The sequence below is a fragment of the Lipophrys pholis genome (genome assembly GCF_963383615.2).
Source record: "Lipophrys pholis genome assembly, chromosome: 19".
Classification (NCBI taxonomy): domain Eukaryota; kingdom Metazoa; phylum Chordata; class Actinopteri; order Blenniiformes; family Blenniidae; genus Lipophrys; species Lipophrys pholis.
Genome location: NC_137647.1, coordinates 14,652,309 through 14,669,684, shown reverse-complemented (window position 1 = coordinate 14,669,684; position 17,376 = coordinate 14,652,309). Strand labels below are relative to the sequence as shown.

The 17,376-nt window shown below is 43.0% G+C and overlaps 2 protein-coding genes across 4 annotated transcripts; one reads left to right on the top strand and one right to left on the bottom strand.

Annotated features, from left to right (window-relative positions):
* The first annotated feature begins 1,855 nt into the window (after positions 1 to 1,855).
* Positions 1,856 to 8,543, top strand: LOC308124824 (medium-chain acyl-CoA ligase ACSF2, mitochondrial-like). Of its 3 annotated transcripts, none has more exons than XM_080488163.1 (17): positions 1,856 to 1,912; positions 2,330 to 2,654; positions 3,061 to 3,256; positions 3,681 to 3,809; positions 4,783 to 4,836; positions 5,086 to 5,204; positions 5,450 to 5,612; positions 5,732 to 5,827; positions 5,903 to 6,054; positions 6,153 to 6,244; positions 6,333 to 6,409; positions 6,511 to 6,618; positions 6,688 to 6,839; positions 6,925 to 7,066; positions 7,202 to 7,312; positions 7,416 to 7,484; positions 7,566 to 8,543. In XM_080488163.1, the coding sequence occupies exons 2-17, from the start codon at positions 2,533 to 2,535 to the stop codon at positions 7,614 to 7,616; spliced, it is 1,833 nt and encodes a 610-aa protein (XP_080344289.1). In that variant the 5' UTR covers positions 1,856 to 1,912; positions 2,330 to 2,532; the 3' UTR covers positions 7,617 to 8,543. The 3 variants fall into 3 exon arrangements, with proteins under 3 accessions (XP_080344289.1, XP_080344288.1, XP_080344290.1); XM_080488164.1 differs by having other exon boundaries at positions 1,869 to 1,912; positions 2,511 to 2,654; XM_080488162.1 differs by having other exon boundaries at positions 7,416 to 7,591.
* A 491-nt stretch (positions 8,544 to 9,034) lies between these two features.
* ndel1b (nudE neurodevelopment protein 1-like 1b) lies at positions 9,035 to 17,087 on the bottom strand. The gene is made up of 9 exons (XM_080488165.1): positions 16,952 to 17,087; positions 14,912 to 15,008; positions 13,109 to 13,262; positions 12,170 to 12,318; positions 11,913 to 12,049; positions 11,612 to 11,779; positions 11,428 to 11,519; positions 10,909 to 11,054; positions 9,035 to 10,803 (listed from the first exon to the last, which is right to left on the bottom strand). Exons 2-9 carry the CDS (start codon positions 14,995 to 14,997, stop codon positions 10,713 to 10,715), a joined length of 1,023 nt encoding a protein of 340 aa, XP_080344291.1. The 5' UTR covers positions 14,998 to 15,008; positions 16,952 to 17,087; the 3' UTR covers positions 9,035 to 10,712.
* Positions 17,088 to 17,376: the final 289 nt, after the last annotated feature.

Genomic DNA, 17,376 nt, shown 5'->3' with positions numbered 1-17,376 from the left:
CGTAATCTTGCTAACAGACGTGCAAACAGATAAATATACACCAATGATTTTATTATGTCCTTGGTGGACGTAATAAATCCAATAATAGCTTGCAAGTAATGAATGTATCTTATTATTTGATCGAAAACTACCCATGGACTCACTGAGTCTTATGATGCCCAGGTCTGTTTTAAGGTGCCCATGTAAGCAGACAAAGTTTCAAGTTCCTTCATGAGTTGACAGTACAGTTGTGTGCCCTTGCCGTATGGGTGATGGCCTTCAGCCAAACCGGAAGATCAGAGGCCACTATAGCGACTCTGTCAGCAGAGAGCCGTACGCACTATTTAAGAGTGGTAAAGGTGGTGTTGAGGTCATTAGGGTCACCTTCAATGACTGGAAGGAAGTCGATCCCTGTGCTCTGCTTTGCATCATATGCATGGATTCTCTTCATCCGGCCATTCCAGTTGGACTGTGGGAACTCAGGATCATGGGATTTGATCACCCACCCCGCTCCCCAGAGTGTGTCGCCCAGAGTAAGGAGTGACTGGTCATGAGCCAGGGACGAGAAGAGCCCAGCGATGGGGAGACACACGATGGTTTTTATTCCTGTCTGTTTCCTGTTGGTAAATGGAAGAATCTTCAGTAAAGCTGATCCTCTCAGGATCAGAGTTTTGTCAGGTGCCTTCAACTTCTTGAGCAGGTTTATTCAGGGTTTCCCACCGGAGTTGAATTTCAACATTTTAAAACATGTTATTATATACCTTTACAAACATATTGGTGAAGAAATGATTTGTTAACGATTTAGTTATCAGATTTTGATATGTTTCCTACTATTAGTAACAGGCTTCTACTGTACCCAAAGGGACATTGCATATTAATAAATAATAATCAATACAAGCTTTTAAATGAACAGAGAGGGTGAACAGGATTCAGACAGGAAGAGGAGGAATGAATAAAGAGTCAATATCTAACCTGTTCAATATCAGTCATTTCAAATGAGCGATGCATTAAAGCTGACAAACAGTGAAGGTGGAGCACAAAGTTCTGAAGAACTGTACATCTATGTATGTACTGTACGTGAAAGTACCAGGATTACGTCCCAGCTTTTGAGGTGATACTTTTTCCGACAGGTGTTGCAGGGATCTAATTAGATTGGATTTTTCCGTCAAAGAATTTTCTCTACAAGCGTTCCAAAGTGCAGGAGGACAGATGCGATTCCATCAACAATAGAGGGCAGCAAAGTTTCACTTAACAGGCAAAGCCCTTCCTCCAAGGGCTCTTTTCCCTCTGTCTCGAACAAGGGTGGGCGATGAAATTTCTCAAAGGGCCACATGAAAAACAAGCAATCGGAGATTTCAGACGTCCACCAAAGGTTGACCTGGACTCACAAATTTGATGAAAATCTGTCATGTAGTTTTGACGTAACCCTTAAAAGCCTATAAAGTAAAACCCAGCTCCAGAATCTAGATCCTGATCACCTCCACAATTTGAGGGAATCTTCCATGGCCTAATATCTGTCTGTGGTGAAACAGATAAATACACGCCAATGATTTTATTTTGTCCTTGGTGGATGTAATAAATCCAATGAGAGCTTGCTTGTAATGCATGCATCTTACCATTTGATTGAAAACTACCCATGGACTCCCTGAGGGCCGGTGAATCAAAGCTAAAGGGCCACACAAGGCCCCCGGGCCTTATGATGCAAAGGTCTGCTCTGGAAAAATGTGGAATGTAACAGTTGAATTGCGTTCATTTTGTCGTTCAAACAACATATGTAAAGCCTCTTTTTTTAACGACAGGTAAAAGCCGCCTTCCTCGGAGCGTCATCTGACATGTGATGGCATGTCGGTCATCTGATACACACCGACACGCCTTCACACGTCAGATGACGCTCTGAGGAACGCTGCAGTTGCAGCCGAAACTTGTCAGCCAGGTAAAAAAAACTTTTTCCTGCGTTTATCTGTCGTTAAAAAAGAGTCTTTACATGTGTAATGTAATGTTTCTAACAACATCTAGCCTGTGGTTATATATGAGAGCAGCAGTCTTTTTTTCCTATTATATCACATACTTATTGTTCTAGCCACCTTTTATCGTTGATGATTTTGACAGCTGCAGTAATGCTTGTGTGCTGGGAGGTCTGAGTTCTGTTCTCTCTGCTTCCAGTGAAACAAATAAGTAGGTTGAGCTCATGTGAGCCTGCATCAGGTTAAGGGTTGACTAATCAATAAGAGCATTTTGCAAAGGCTATGTGAGATTCAGTCATTGATATGATCACCAAAAATCCTAAGTACTCTGCATGTGCATGTGATCATTGTTCCAACATTGTGTTCATTATATTGTATCACTACAGTCTGGACTGAGGTTTTTGTGGTGGGAGGATCCATCACACACTCACCACACCAGAGAGATATCAACTGGGCCAATAAGGACGAGTGGAAGTTAAATATTAACCCACTCACTTTCCATGTATATAACACACTCATTTGTTGATGAGACCTAGTGTTTCCTACTCACACACCTCCTGTGATCAGATTGTGTGACAGTGTGGGACCAATGTTGATGCTGAGGTCTTCATCTGTCCTGAGGTCCAGTGGACACACACTCAGATTATTTAATGGACTCAGACCCAGCAAGACGTGGAAGTTATGCAATGCAATTTGGCTCCAGAGGTGCCGGTGAGTAACAGCAAACATACTACAAGGGTATAGTGATTTAAATAGAGCCGAGGCTATGAATACCTATTTAGGGGTGTCATTGATTATATCTGTGAAGAAAGAAAGCATCTCGTACTTTAGCACAAGAAGATCATTTGTTTCATGTATACGGCGCTTCTTTCCCCATTCATTTAAGTTGCTTTGCTCTGCTTAGGACTTTTCAAAAATGTTCAGACTGAGAACGGTCCTGGTTATTTCTGCATGTGTTTCTCTTTCACTCTCTTTCAGGAGAAGCTTCATGTTTTCTCTGACAAGTCACTGTGAATTACATGTGCTCTCTTATCTTAAGCTCTTTGTAATCTGCAGTGAATGAATAACTCACGCTTGAACCTTGTATGCTCTTGCTGAACATGACTTTCCATGCCAGGCCTCTTCATGTGGACAGTCCGCCTCACCAACCCTCACTGACCACCAGTTATGTCCACGGGACCTCCTCCATCCCCCTGCTGCCTCTGACCGTTGCCCAGTGTCTGGACGCCACAGTCCAGCGCTGGCCCGACCGTGAAGCTGTCGTGTTCCAGCAGGATGGCATCCGGAAAACTTTTGCACAGTTTCAACAAGATGTGCGTCTAAGCCGTCCCAACTTCAGTCCTTTACTTTATTACATTTCTTCAGTATAGCTAATATTACTCCTGTCCAGTGATTACTTTTGTTAGTGTTTGCTGATTTTAGAGGAAAACAATCATTTACAATTCTTGGCTTGTCTCACACGAAATCTGAACGTTCAGTCTGGTTATTCAGAGACTGTTTCATACTGGACATCATCCTAAATATGTAACAGCCTCTAAATTAAGTGAAAAATCAAAGAAATTATTTGGGTGCCCTGAAAACTAAATACTGCAGATTAATACTGACCAATGATCACCCTCAGTTCTTTGGTACTTTTGTAATGATCATCTTTGCATTCGAGTTTGAGTCAATTTATGATATTTTCCAAAGTATTTGGACTGTGATCTTTTTAAAGCAGTTTTTTATTTTCCTTTGCAGGTTGACCAGGTAGCTGCAGGTCTTCTGGCTCTGGGCCTGAAGCAAGGTGATCGACTGGGGATTTGGGGACCAAACATATATGAATGGATCCTCTTTCAGTTTGCAACAGCCAAAGCTGGAATTATAATGGTGAGAAGCAGTGAAAATAGTGTATCTAAAAATGACATTAATATTGTTGTGTTATTAAACGTTGGTCAGGTGTTTCAGGCAGTGATGGCCAAGAGGCGGGCCTGGAATCAGAAGTTCAGGTTATTTTGGTAACATTGTTTGGAGAATTTCGATTACAGAGCAAAGAACCAAAGAATCCTCCCAATATAAAACCTATGGTTTTTTTTTTTGTGTTTTTTTTATTTCAGAATTACAGTTTTATATTTTTCTTTGGTGCTCTGTGTCACACATAGTCAAATGCACTCAAAATATAGTTGGTAATGTTTATTGTCTCAGAGCTAAAGAGCCTTGTTGGTAATATTGCCGTATAAACATACCTGTTACCTGTGGTTTGGAGATCAAACGTGGTTCAGTGTGAAGATCATGAGGATCAACTGCAAAACGTTATACTGCATTGCAGCTGCAGCATAACTGCCACATGAAAAAAAAAAGCCTGGGGCAATGCTCAAATCCGCCAAACAGCATTTCCGTTTGACCTTCTGCCCCAATGACAGAGAGTAAAGCACGCTCCATAAAATTGTTACACAGTTCTTACAAAAGACTTGAAACTACTAAAATAAGTCAGTCAGAAATAGTCGGTATTTTCTTAATACATTGTATGCAATAACTTCTATACACATAATCCTAAATGTTCTAATGTATGCTGGTTTTATTGTGTGATCATAGTACGTTTCCTGTATTTGTGTCTGTCAAAATCATTTATATTTGAGTTCCATTTTAACTTGTGCAGGGATTTCTTGTAAATGTCATAAACAAGGCAAAGAAAATCGATCAAAATCTGAAGAATGTCTAAAATAATGAAACAAATGTATTCAACTGGTGAAATCATGCAAGATATAGAATCCAATATTTTTAAATCCACATACATACATGTGTACATGTGAAACATTTTCATCGAAGAGCTTTAAAAAATATCTTTGTCTTCACTTTGCAGGTGTCATTGAATCCAGCGTATCAGGCGAACGAACTGGAGTTTAGTCTGCAGAAGGTAACGGCATGTGTTATTGAGGCAGGCCTCTTTTTTTTTTTTTCATCCTGAGTTGCAGAAATGGATTCAAAAAATATATATATCTTTGCAATACATAGTTGTTATTATTTCATATGGATGCCATTTCGTTGATATCACACAACTCAAACATCTAAATTTCCTTTTATGCAATTTAATGAAATTGCAGTTTCTGCATGACCACATGAAGCTTCCATGGGTGGGCCCAAAAACATCATTTTCTGTTTCTAGATCCAGTGTAAAGCAGTGCTGTGTCCCACAAGCTTTAAAACCCAGAGGTTTTGTGAGATGCTGCGTGAAATCTGCCCAGAGATCAGCACGACACCGGGAGGCCTGATCCAAAGCTCCAGGTATGACTCTGTTGGGAACACTGCTCTCACACCGGGAAACCGTTATGTTGGAAATCAACTTTATGGGCAGTTTGGACCCCCTGAGGTGATGTTGAGACTCACATGCATGATTTAAATATCATGACAAGTAAAGATCATCTGTGTCCGGTGAAATTCCAACAACTCAAAGATCTGAAACGCACTCACAGTGTAGAGCTGATGCAGTTCTGAATGTGGTAGAAAGATAAGTATTTTGGCTCTTCAAGGTTGCCAGACTTGCGGATGGTGATTGTGACTGATAGCCGACAGCCGGGGATGCTCCACACTGATGATGTGCTGCAAGCAGGCGAGAGTCGACACTACAAGGAGCTGCAGGACCTTCAGAGCAAGCTGACCTCCAGTGACCCCATCAACATCCAGTTCACATCGGTAATCTTCAGTATTACTTGTTTTATTAACAGTGGAATACATTTACTGTGTTACCTGGAACCTGCAGGATGATGTAACATGGATTTAAATGAAGCCTGACACATGTTTGTCTTTGCCAGGGTACCACTGGGAAGCCAAAGGGAGCCACACTTTCTCACCACAATATTGTAAATAATGCATATTCCCTGGGCCTTCGGATGGGTTATACACAGAGGGTAAGCTCCTATTTTCTTTTAGAAAAACACAAACATTAGTGAAATGGGAATAATTAAATTTTCTGTATTCATCAGCCCAAGGTGCGAGTCTGTCTGCCTGTGCCCTTGTACCACTGCTTCGGCTCGGTGCTGGGAGGGATGTGTATGGGAGTGCACGGCGTCACGCTGGTGTTCCCCTCGACAGGCTACGACAGCCGCTGCAATTTAGAGGCTATTCAGAATGAAAAGTATGGAGCTCTGCATCTTTGAAATGTTTCATCCTGTGCCATGCACTTTTTACTTTCTTATGCGACTCGTTTCATTGCTTGTATTGTCTTACCTCAAGGTGCACTTTTGTCTATGGCACTCCCACCATGTTCACTGACATGCTGAGCCAACAAGAGGCACACAAGTATGATATGTCGTCTCTCGAAGGCGGTAAGAGAACTGGAGACTAAAAGGTAGCCGGTGTTTTGTATTTTGCAGTATGCTGTGGCATTCTGAGAGACTTCCTGCTGTGTTTCAGGGATAATGGCAGGATCTCCATGTCCTCCAGCGATTATGAGAAAACTAAAAACAGACATGAAATTGAAAGAAATGACAGTGAGTTTACAGGGTTTCTGTTCCTTTTCAGAGAACTCAACAGTAACATTTATAAGAGAAGACTCTTATGAGGACAAATGGGTTGTTTTATGTTCCAACAGATTGCTTATGGAACCACTGAAAACAGCCCTGTTACATTTTCGGGATTTCCACAAGATAGTGATGAACTGAAGATGAACACTGTGGGATGCATCATGTCTCACACTGAGGTATGCATTTCTCTCCCTACACACCTTTACCAAGAAACCAGCACTGTCTGTACATCTGTCTGACTTCAGGCTAAAGTGGTGGACCCTGCCACAGATGAGACCGTCCCTCTGGGGACTTCAGGTGAGCTGCTGATCAGAGGCCCCTGTGTGATGCTGGGATACTGGGATGACCCCGAGAGAACCAGCGAGGCCATCTCCCAAGACCTCTGGTACAGGACTGGGTAAGGTTGATTTTGATTGTGACTCCTGAGACCTGCTTCGCTGATTGTACAAAGGAAACAGCAGAAACTGTTTGTGACTTCACAGCGACACTGCCAGCCTCAACAATCTGGGATACTGCCGCATTGAGGGGCGCATAAAAGACATGATCATCCGAGGAGGAGAGAACATCTACCCTGCAGAGATAGAGGAATTTCTCTATAAGCATCCCAAAGTGCAGGAGGTGCAGGTGAGATCTGAAAACAGAAGAAGAAGAGCAAGTGCTCTGGTTCCACATGTGATGATTTTATCCATAATATCAAGTGTGCGTGGTCACATTTGACATGAAAATGACTCGTCTGAGTTGTGCTCTCTCTGCTTCCAGGTGGTTGGAGTGAAAGATGAGAGGCTGGGTGAGCAGGTGTGTGCATGCATCAGGCTGAAACACGGCCAAACCTCCAGCACTGAAGAGATAAGAGCATTCTGCAAGGGCCAGGTAAGACCAGATATTTATTAGATACAATCACCAAAAAGCACAAAACCCTGTGAATCAGAGCTCAGCTGTACAGCTCCTGCACTGATTCTTTTTCCTTGTGTAGATTTCTCACTATAAGATCCCGCACTACGTGATGTTTATAGACAGCTACCCTCTGACTGTTTCTGGAAAGGTAGGCTTCTTTCAAACCAGCGCAATGTCAAAACATATGGTCTATTTACCGACGTAATACTGATGCTTGTTCGTTTTCTAGATCAAGAAGAATGAATTAAAGGAGGCAATGGAGAAGAAATTAGGCCTTTAAATGTCGAGACTACACTGTATAAGACATAGTTCATCTGTGACCTTATGAAAGAGGCAATAAAGAATAGAGTTTTCATTTTAGATTGTATATTATTGTATTATTACAAAGTAGCTAACAGAATGAGCCGTGAGGGAGTACACACAGTGGCTGAGACACAAGGGTGGAACACAAAGGACACTCTACAAAACGTATGGTGGGGAACACTATCTAAAACCAACTAAAAAGTGGTATGGCGGATTGCTTGGGCTCGAGTATGAAAGAGTCTCCATCGTCACGTCTTCTGCCACTCCAGGATGAGCCCTCACACCAGCGTGGTAACTCAAAAAGCACAAGAAAATTTGTGCAGCAGAAAACGGGGTACTGATATTCTTGCAATGTGAAAGTGTGTTGCACTCCATTTCAACAGTGTAAGACTAGAAAAAATATATTATGAATCACATCATTTATGTGGCGTGGGCATGAAACGTTTGGGGTGTGGCTGCGCAAATCAAACAATGAATTGAGGCGAGTAAATGGGAATGGCATCACCTTCAGACGGGTTTAAAATAGACAAGGTGAGCACATAGAGCAGAGCTCTGCGGGAGAACGAATAACAAAACCCAAGGGAAAAACACTGTGATTGATGTGTGGGGATAGTTGCAAATATGAAAAATAAACTTTTTCAACTCAGAATAAATGTATTTTTTTCTTTGCTCAAAATCTCCCGCTTTTTTTTTTTTTTCTACAAGCGTCCCAAAGTGCAGGAAGTTCAGATGAGATTTTACCACCAATAGAGGGCAGCACAGTTTCACTTAACAGGTTATTAAGAACTTCCTTCCAGCAAGTTCCTTCCTCTCGAAAAATGTGTAATGTAATGTTTCTAACAACTTCCAGCCCGAGATTATAGTTTACACAATAAAGGCAGCAGCAGTGTGTGGAGTGATTGTGAGTGTTTGGTTTTAGTTCTTTGTTGTTCAATCCACCTTCTATTCACCTGATTTTGAATTGACTGATGCAGTAATGTTTGCATACAACAGAGTTCCATTGTTCCAACACTGGGTTCATTACATTGTGTCACCACAGTCTGGACAGAGATTTAATCGAGGACACTCCAAGACAACACATTAGGTGGAGACAAACGCAATGTATTCACTGAGTGGAAGTAAAATATTAACCCACTCACTTCCCAGGTATAGAACACACTCATTTGTTGATGAGACCCAGTGTTTCCTACCCACACACCTCCTGCGTTCAGATTGTGTGACACTGTGGGACCGGTGTCGATGATTCATCTGTCCTGAGGTCCCGTGGACGCACACAAAGATTATTTAATGGACTCAAGACTCGGCAAGCAAGCATGGCAGCAAAGTAGAAGGAAGGCTGCTTCTGCTTCTAGGTGTTTTCAAGATAATGAAGAATGAATTGAAGGAGGCGATGATAAGAAGCTACACCATACAGTATCTTGACATATTTCATCTGTGACGTTATGAACAGTTTCCATTTTACAGTTTCCAAATAAAGGTTGTACAGCAGCAATAACATCGACCTTCAGCATGAAAAAACCACTGCTGGTAAACATGGAAACAACTTGGAGCAACACACGTCTTTGTCCTCTGTGGGTTCTTATGGTCAATTCAATAACAATAGGTGATCGAAACAAGTTTATCATCTCAATCTTTATTTAAACAACTCTGACAAACAATCTGATATCTTAACACGATGGCTTTAACCACTGTATGACAGTAAAACTCTGAACACATGCCATACAGAATCTGAAATAAATAGGACCTTAATGCCAAATGTCAATATGTACAATTTGGTAGGCAAAAATTACACTTCTATACAAGATATACATGGACTGTAAAAAACATTTTGAGTAGCAGGCTTGTACTGTGCCCAAAGTGACATCGCATACCATTAAATAATAATCAATACTAGCTTTTGAATGAACAGAGAGGATGAACAGGAGTCAGACAGGAAGAGGAATGAATAACGAGTCAATATCAAACATATCAAATTAGCAATGCATTAAAGCTGACCAACAGGGAGGGTGGAGCACAAAACAAAGGCCACAATGCAAAATAAATTCAGACATATCTGGTAAAACGAAGGGTCAGTCTCCACTTGTTGTAAGTGTCCTCTTGTATGAGGATGGGGATTGTTCCTGAAACCAAAACCTTCTCAGATCAATGATCAATAGCAGGTCACAATGAGATAAGTAAGCATGTAAAAAGGTAACAGAAAAAAACACAATTAACATTTAGACAAAGGCAAAACGTTAAACTGAAAAGGACAGTGGATAGCCACTGAGGTATATTCTGAACTGCTGCACAAATCAAAGTGTTTCTCTGCAGCTTGAACCAAGAAAAGAGAATCGGCTGATCGGTTCAGTCAGTGAAGAGAGGAACGACAGAACAATGGCTACATGGCTTCAAACAAACATTCACTTCGGTCCACCCAAACTCCTCCAACAGCACCTCACATATGCACACATGCAAGAAAACAGCAAATGAGAAAGTTGCATTATAAAGCATACTGTGAAATATAACTTACCAAATAGGAACATCTCCCTTTTTTTTTTTTTAAATATAATACATTCTATGAAAAGAAAAAAAAACAGTTCAACTGTGCAATTAAGAGTAGACATACAAGAGAGAGAAATGTTGGGATAAGACGCTGTGGTCCACTTGGGACCTTTTGTCAGGGATTCATTATTGTAACTGTGCCACTTCTAAAGATGACAACTGGAAAGCAACGCATCGCCACGACACTCATACAGGCAGAGAACAGTCCAGCTTTAGGCACATGCAAGTATGTGGTGGGACCGTCCCCACAGAAAGCTGTAAACTTGAGGCCAGCTCGCCGTGTGCTCAAGCCTTTCCTGCACATACACTCCAAACAGGCAAGCGCGCACGCACACACACACACACACACACACACACACACACACACACACACACACACACACACACACGCCACGCTTTCTGTCCAAGTCCGTCGCACACACACACACACACACACACACACACACACGCCGCACAAGTGTCCTCTCTTTGTTCCCACACCGTGTCCAGTGAGTTGGAGTCTCAGCAGACGTTTCTGTGGGGCGTGGAACCCTCACACGCTCAGAGGTAACATGCCTGGAGGAGAAACGGTTCTGGCGGACGTCTTGGAGGTCAAGCAGCCGGGGTCCAATCCGTTAACAGTGCTGCGGTTGCAACAACAACACACACACACCAGTTGTTAAAGCAAGTGTGGCGAGAACCACATGGATAAGCTGCGGCGTTTTTCTGTAAGGTGAAGGCGCACTCACGTTTTGTCGAAGTAAGTGGTGTGTAGAGAGTGGGAAAACTTGGTGGCGTTGCTATTGATCAATGTGCCGTTGTCTGTGGAGTAGTTTTTCCTTGCTGCCTGATCTTTGGCGAAGTTCCTACAAGCAGCGAGTTTGGATTCCAAAGCCTAGCAAAGAAAACAAGAAACACAATCTGCATAAAGTCCCAAACAACGTCTCTGGGATGTCCCGCCGAGAAGGACACGTTGTTGCCGTGGCCCGTTTAGATTCACTGCATGTTTTCACAAACAACAGCGACACATGGGAAACACTGGAGTTCTCTTTTGTTTCAGGGAATTACAGCATGATCCTACGTTCCATAACAACCCCAGGAAGTTGTTGGTGTGGCCGTCGCATCGTGCTCATATTTGAAAACAACATAATAAACATGAAAACACTGACTATGCTTGGATCTTTTTGAAATCACAATCAAGCAAGTTAATGGCACAAACACATTATAGTGTTATTGACATTTAAAAAAAAACCGATAAAAATCCCTACCCCAACTTTTCTCAGGAGGTCACCAACAATGTTGAGAGCTGAGATTCGAGCTGAGGGAGTGAGGGACGAGTTCCCACAGCCATTAGTCAAAGCTGAAAAAACAAAAATCAATAAATGACCTCACTCTGAAGAACTGCCCATCTATGCGAGTACTGTAGGTGAAAGTACCAGGATTACTTCCTACCTTTTGAGTTGATGAACGCATGCTCTATACTTTTTCCTACAGGTGTCGCAGGGAGTGATAAAGAGGCCTGGACTGCAGAGTCCATCTTGTCAATGTCCAAGGTGGGTGAACTGGGTGCAGACATCCTGTCAGTGGTCCGCTCCCGGACGGCCAGTTCCTGCCTCAGGTCTGAGGAGGAGGAGGAGGAGGAGGAGGAGGAGGAGGAGGAGGAGGAAACATTTGTAACAGGCTTGGCTCGCAACTTTTACAAGTTGCAAATTTGTATGCGTAGAACAGAGTCGATCATGTTCTTCTTCTTTACCTCGTGCTTCATCTTTCAGTCGCTGCACAGACACGAGCAGAGACTCTTTCTCATCCAGCTCACTCTCCAGGAAAGCGTTTCTCTCGATGGCCTGGTTTAAACGGCCCTCAAAGTCTTCAAGAGACACTATTGTGGCTCTAGAAGAAAAAAACCCAACAACAAAACTATGAATTCTGCAGCCGGTGTAAGAAAATCTACCAAATCCATGCAGGATTCATTATGTACACATCATGCAGTACATCATATCCCGTTCTGACCTCTTGGCTCTCTCCAGGTCGTCGTTGGCCTGTTCCAGCTCACGGACATATTTGTGGAGCTGCTCCTTAATGCTGCGTGTCTGGCCCAGGTCGTCCTCCAGCATCGAGATCTGTTTATAACTCTGGGCGTACTGCTGCTCTAGCTTCTCCTGAAGGGGACAGACAGTGAAGGACAGAGGAATGACCACAAAGATTAAATCAAGGAGGATAACAAAGATTTGTTTAGCCTTCTTCTGTTAGACACTTTGTTGAAACTCTTCTCATTTGTCTCAGTTTTTTTGAGGAGCGTTTTTTAAAAAACTTATAAATTGTGTCTTTTTGCCATTTCGAGCCCATTTCAGACGACAGAAGGCCTGAAGACGACCAAATGCACCCTGAATGTCATCAAGAGGCGAGTTAACAATACCATAACTAGTATATGGTAACTGATGGGAAACTGTTTGCCGAAAAATGGCGTTAGAAGATTCAATTTGATGGGATTTAGTCCTAAACAACAAAAGAGGGAAAATGCTGAGTCATTCAAAAGATCTCTTTGATGCTTTCCGAGTCCCTCATTGGTGGTTCATTCACTCTGCAGCTCTTCACAGAACTACATTACTGTGGCCCCTGAGGCAGACTGACAGGAGAACTGGAAGGATCCAGAACCAGAGATGGTCACAGTTAAACTTCTGAGCAGAGTTCATGTTGCCTTGTGATTAACAACCCGACTTGTCCTTATAGATTTCTATTTCCTTCCTCTTCATCCTGACATCCAATTAAAAAGTGCTGCAGGATTACCTCAACTGTACCAGGATGTCATTGGACCTTGTGCTCTGGGTCCAGATACCAGATAAACTATTAAGTAACGACACATTACACGATCACTGTCCTAATCTGGAGACAATAAAAGACGGCGGACTCCAAAAGTACGGACACGAAAGGTTCCCAAGTTCCACTGACCTTGAGGTTGGCCACTTCATTCTTCAGTCTCTCATTTTCAGTTTGTAGGTCTCGAAGCCGGTGTTCAGCCTGGCAAAGCTGAGCCTCCAGCTCGGCCTCCAGCTCCCGACTCCCCTCCTGGAACTCCTGCAGCTCCTCCTGGGCCTCATTGCAACTGGACGACACACAATGAGGGCAAAAGCATTAACACTCTTTGTCAAACGACAGTTGCCCCGTTCACTGCCCACAATTGAGTTGTGTGAAGCTGGCTGGCTGAATGGCGGTGGGCATGCACTCTAGAAAATGGACAGGCTTTTGTCCGGGCTTTTGGCTCGTGTCTGTTCTGGTAACTTTTCTTTTCTGATGGCCAGAAACTGAACCCTGATGAAAAAACCTGGTCAGGTTCTGTTTTTTTTTAACCTTCAGTTCCCTCTCTACCAAACAGGAAACCGTGTACTCAGCACTTTCTCGCTAAGCGTTCTAAATATATGTCCCCGAAGAGACAACTGTGACCGTAGGCGCTTTAGAGGAAGCTCAGGAAAAAACAGGCAGGCCGCCATGTGTCTTCAGCTATGGCAGAGGTCAGAGGTCAAGAGTAAAGCGCAACCGAGAGGGTAAACAAACAGGATAGGGATAAGCACATAGACACAGGATGTGTGGAGTACACGCTGTACAGGGCTGACCCCGCTTACCATACAATTATTTCAGTAAATTAATCAGCAACAAGAAAAGAAGAAAAAAGAAAAAAAACCTCTGGATTTGTGTCGCTTACATCCAGCCCCACTTTCCTTCACTGTCAAGATAACACTGAGGTTCTGAGATCATCTGACTCATGCTGGATTAATGACCGCTCTAACAGAGGAATCTATGAATCAGTTGTTGTGTAGGGTCGCTCCACACATACCAGAGTCAAAGAGGCTGTCGGTGCGCTGGGTCCTATGACTTATGTTTGTCCGGTCCAGGCTTTTCATTGTTTTATATGACCACATGAAAATAGCTCTAATCATCAGAAGTGGATGCTGGAGACGAAGTCCCTTTCGACAGTCACAGCAAGATTATATATATAAAGAATGGCAAGCATAGGTTCAGAAAAATAAACTTTCAATGAGGGTAATTTATAGACTCTGGGTGCTGCCCCAGCATAGGGAGAAGCCACGGTGAACCATCCACTTAGCTTTATTTTCCACAGTCTGGTTTGTTTTCGTAAATGTACCTACAGCAAGCATTTCCTAGACAACCACTGGGACTTTCACCCCTTCTGTGCAGTCTCAAACTCCCTCCGGAAACACAGTGAGCCCCGAGTCCACAAATAGAAAAGCGAGACAGAAAGAATTGCCATAACAGTTCATGCCACACTCTCGAGCGCCTCTGCTGTTTGCCTCAACTCTGCCGGTGGTTTCTGTTCGAGAAGTTCAAGATGTAGTCATTTCCTTCTGAGTATAAGTCAGTCGGTTTGTGGGAGCAAGTTGGCCTGGTCATTGACTTTACATGGCCAAACATTTGAGGGAAGATGATGATGAAGTTACGTAACGGGGGCTTTCAGGACTGCAGACAAAACCAAATCCACAAGTAAAGATCTGCCTACTATATGCTGGAATCGCTGTACTAAGATAGTTGGGTTGAAGCTTTGGAAGACAGACTGGACACATTATTAGATATACAAATGAAAAAAAAAAAAAAAAACACAGCTTAGTAAGTAAGCAGCAACATTCCCCACGAACAAAACACTGAAAGCAAATGAGTCATTTCTCCAGTGAACTTCGTTAAACAGTTCAGTTCATACAGCAAACAAATCCAGACATGCAAGAGACAAACATCGCCTACCTTTTCTTATATTTGAGGGCCTGAGACTTCCAGTAGTCAACTTCCTCATCCTTAGTGGAAAATTTGGGAATCATCTCTGTTTCCATGTCAGGGCACCCTGAGAATTCCAAAGACATTAGCATTAAGCTTTGCACACCGATCAATCAGTTTATATTTTACGGAGAAACCCAAAATAGCTGTTACATCAAAAGGTAGGAGAGCACATTTCCTGTTTGATTAGTTTGGCATGTAGAATCCGGCCCGGTGCATTCCCTTCTTATCTCGCGGCTGAGCGACAAACAAAATCAAGATTTGAATGTCTGCTCGTTCCTCGGTGGAAAAATGAAGACATTTAAAATAAAAACTTGACTTTGTCATTGTGAGCTCATAATATTTTCAGCTACACGTGAATTAGTGAAAACAAACCGCTGAATCAGCTCCACTCCGTGTTGTATGTGGAGTTAAAAGGCTGTTTTCAAGAAATACATACATTTGGTAGGCGCTGTGGTTGGTGGCAGTTGGGTGGAGCGTGTATGTGTGCGTGTTGGGGGGGTACAGCAGCTGCCTCACACTTCTGTAGCTCCAGAGGCATTTATAATGCAAGGATTTCCTGCAGATGGGTCGGCGGTCAGCCAGAGGACATAAGAGTGGAGACCCCTCAAAAACAATTGTGTATGTTTCTATAAGCATTTTGCTTTATTTGAAGTCAGACAGGTGTGACGCTGGAAATATGATTGCTGTCTCATGACAGAGAATTACTATGGTTGCCGGAGGTCTGGACTCAGCGGGACGGTGATTTTGAGGCATGACCGCCCGCTCTTCCCTCTAAGCATTCCTGCGACATCACGTCAACAGTTTATCGCCTACAGGACCCTCACGTGTCGGAGCACTGCTCCTGAAAGGGAGCTGGACACCAACAGGGAGGGGAGAGTGACATTTTCTCAAGCCGCTGCTGCTGACAATGTGAGCTGTATCATATGTCACATGCACCACTCACATCTCTATCGATATACAGAAACCAAGCCTGTACTGATAAAGGGCCAGAACCACCAGACGCTCAAGAGTGACAGAAAACGGTTTAGGTGGATATACATCACAGCCCAATACAGCAAGAACAGAAGCTCAGCAACTTGGTCATCTGGCTGACCTGTGACAATATACCACTTAATCTCAGGTACAGTATTTCACAGGTTTAGGGCCTCAGACACAAAATGTGTCTTGTATCAAGTGCCGAGACCCGACTGGTAGTGCTATTTATAATTTCCAACAACCTTAGGAGTGGCGTCAGGTTGATCTCTGGTCTTAATTGCGTACCACTGATGCCAGGATAGATGGCGCAATGAGAACATTACAAAAAGAGAGAGAGAGACAGTTTCCTTTCACACACTCTTGTCAGTACATCCTCTTTTGAAGCTGATGACACTCTGCTTACTAAGATTTTTAGTGCAGACGGTGATGGTGTCACATCCTTTAACATGGGGCCTTAGAGAGGGGTTAGGAGAATTACACAAATTATATTCTCGGGTTTTCTATGGAGGTGAAAACTAATCAGGTCAGAAGCTTCACATGATGTGGTTGCAGTTCTGATTTCAGTTCATGAGGATTATCTGATCGGAAAGCTAAGAAAAAGCTAGAGGTTCAGTTTAAACATCCTATAAAATTAAAAGGCCAAAAGTCATGCCAAAAATGTGCATAGTCATCTTTTAAAAAGCAGAAATTATAATGCAGTCGTACCCATTTATCCACTTTTCAGGAAATAATGAAGAGAAAACATTAAAATGTATTTAGATTTAAAGTAACATGCTGCCGCTTTATAGCAGCCCATTTAAAAGTTACTGCGGTTTATTTGAACGTCTTACTGTAACCCGTAAAGTGTAAAAATAATGAAGTGAAATGATTGTTGTTGTCGGAGGCTAATGACGTCTGTTTGGACCGAAAACCGGGCTGTCATCATGCTCGTAGCGCGAGTCACAAAAGAGCTTCAGCTGACACGGAGCGCAGTGTACCAATATAACTCATAAAACACGGCAGAGCGGAGCGTTTCAGCGGTTAATTCAGTACCTGTTAATGTGAAAGAGGGGCCGAGGTGTTCTCCTGTCTCGGTGTAATATGAAGCGCAGCCTCCCGGTCACGGGCCTCGGTGATACTGAGCACAGTCAGACAGAGCCAACGTGTCTCCCGGAACCAACGTCAATTCAGACATGGGCGTACGTGCTGACGTCAACTCACGACTACGTCAGAGCCCGGCAGAGTTGCCACACCTTTCCGTGGGTTTACGGCACTGCGGTTCCCATGGCGACAACAGGGCGTACCGTCTGTAATAAACAGGAATAAACAACATTCACAAAAATATTCGGAAATGTTAGAATAAGATACATTTTGAAGATAACTGCCCATATAAGTGTAGCATAATGAAAATATGAAGAGTATCGAGTATGTTTTACAATTTCATTGTTATATTTATGGACTCCAGGCCCTGGAGTCCA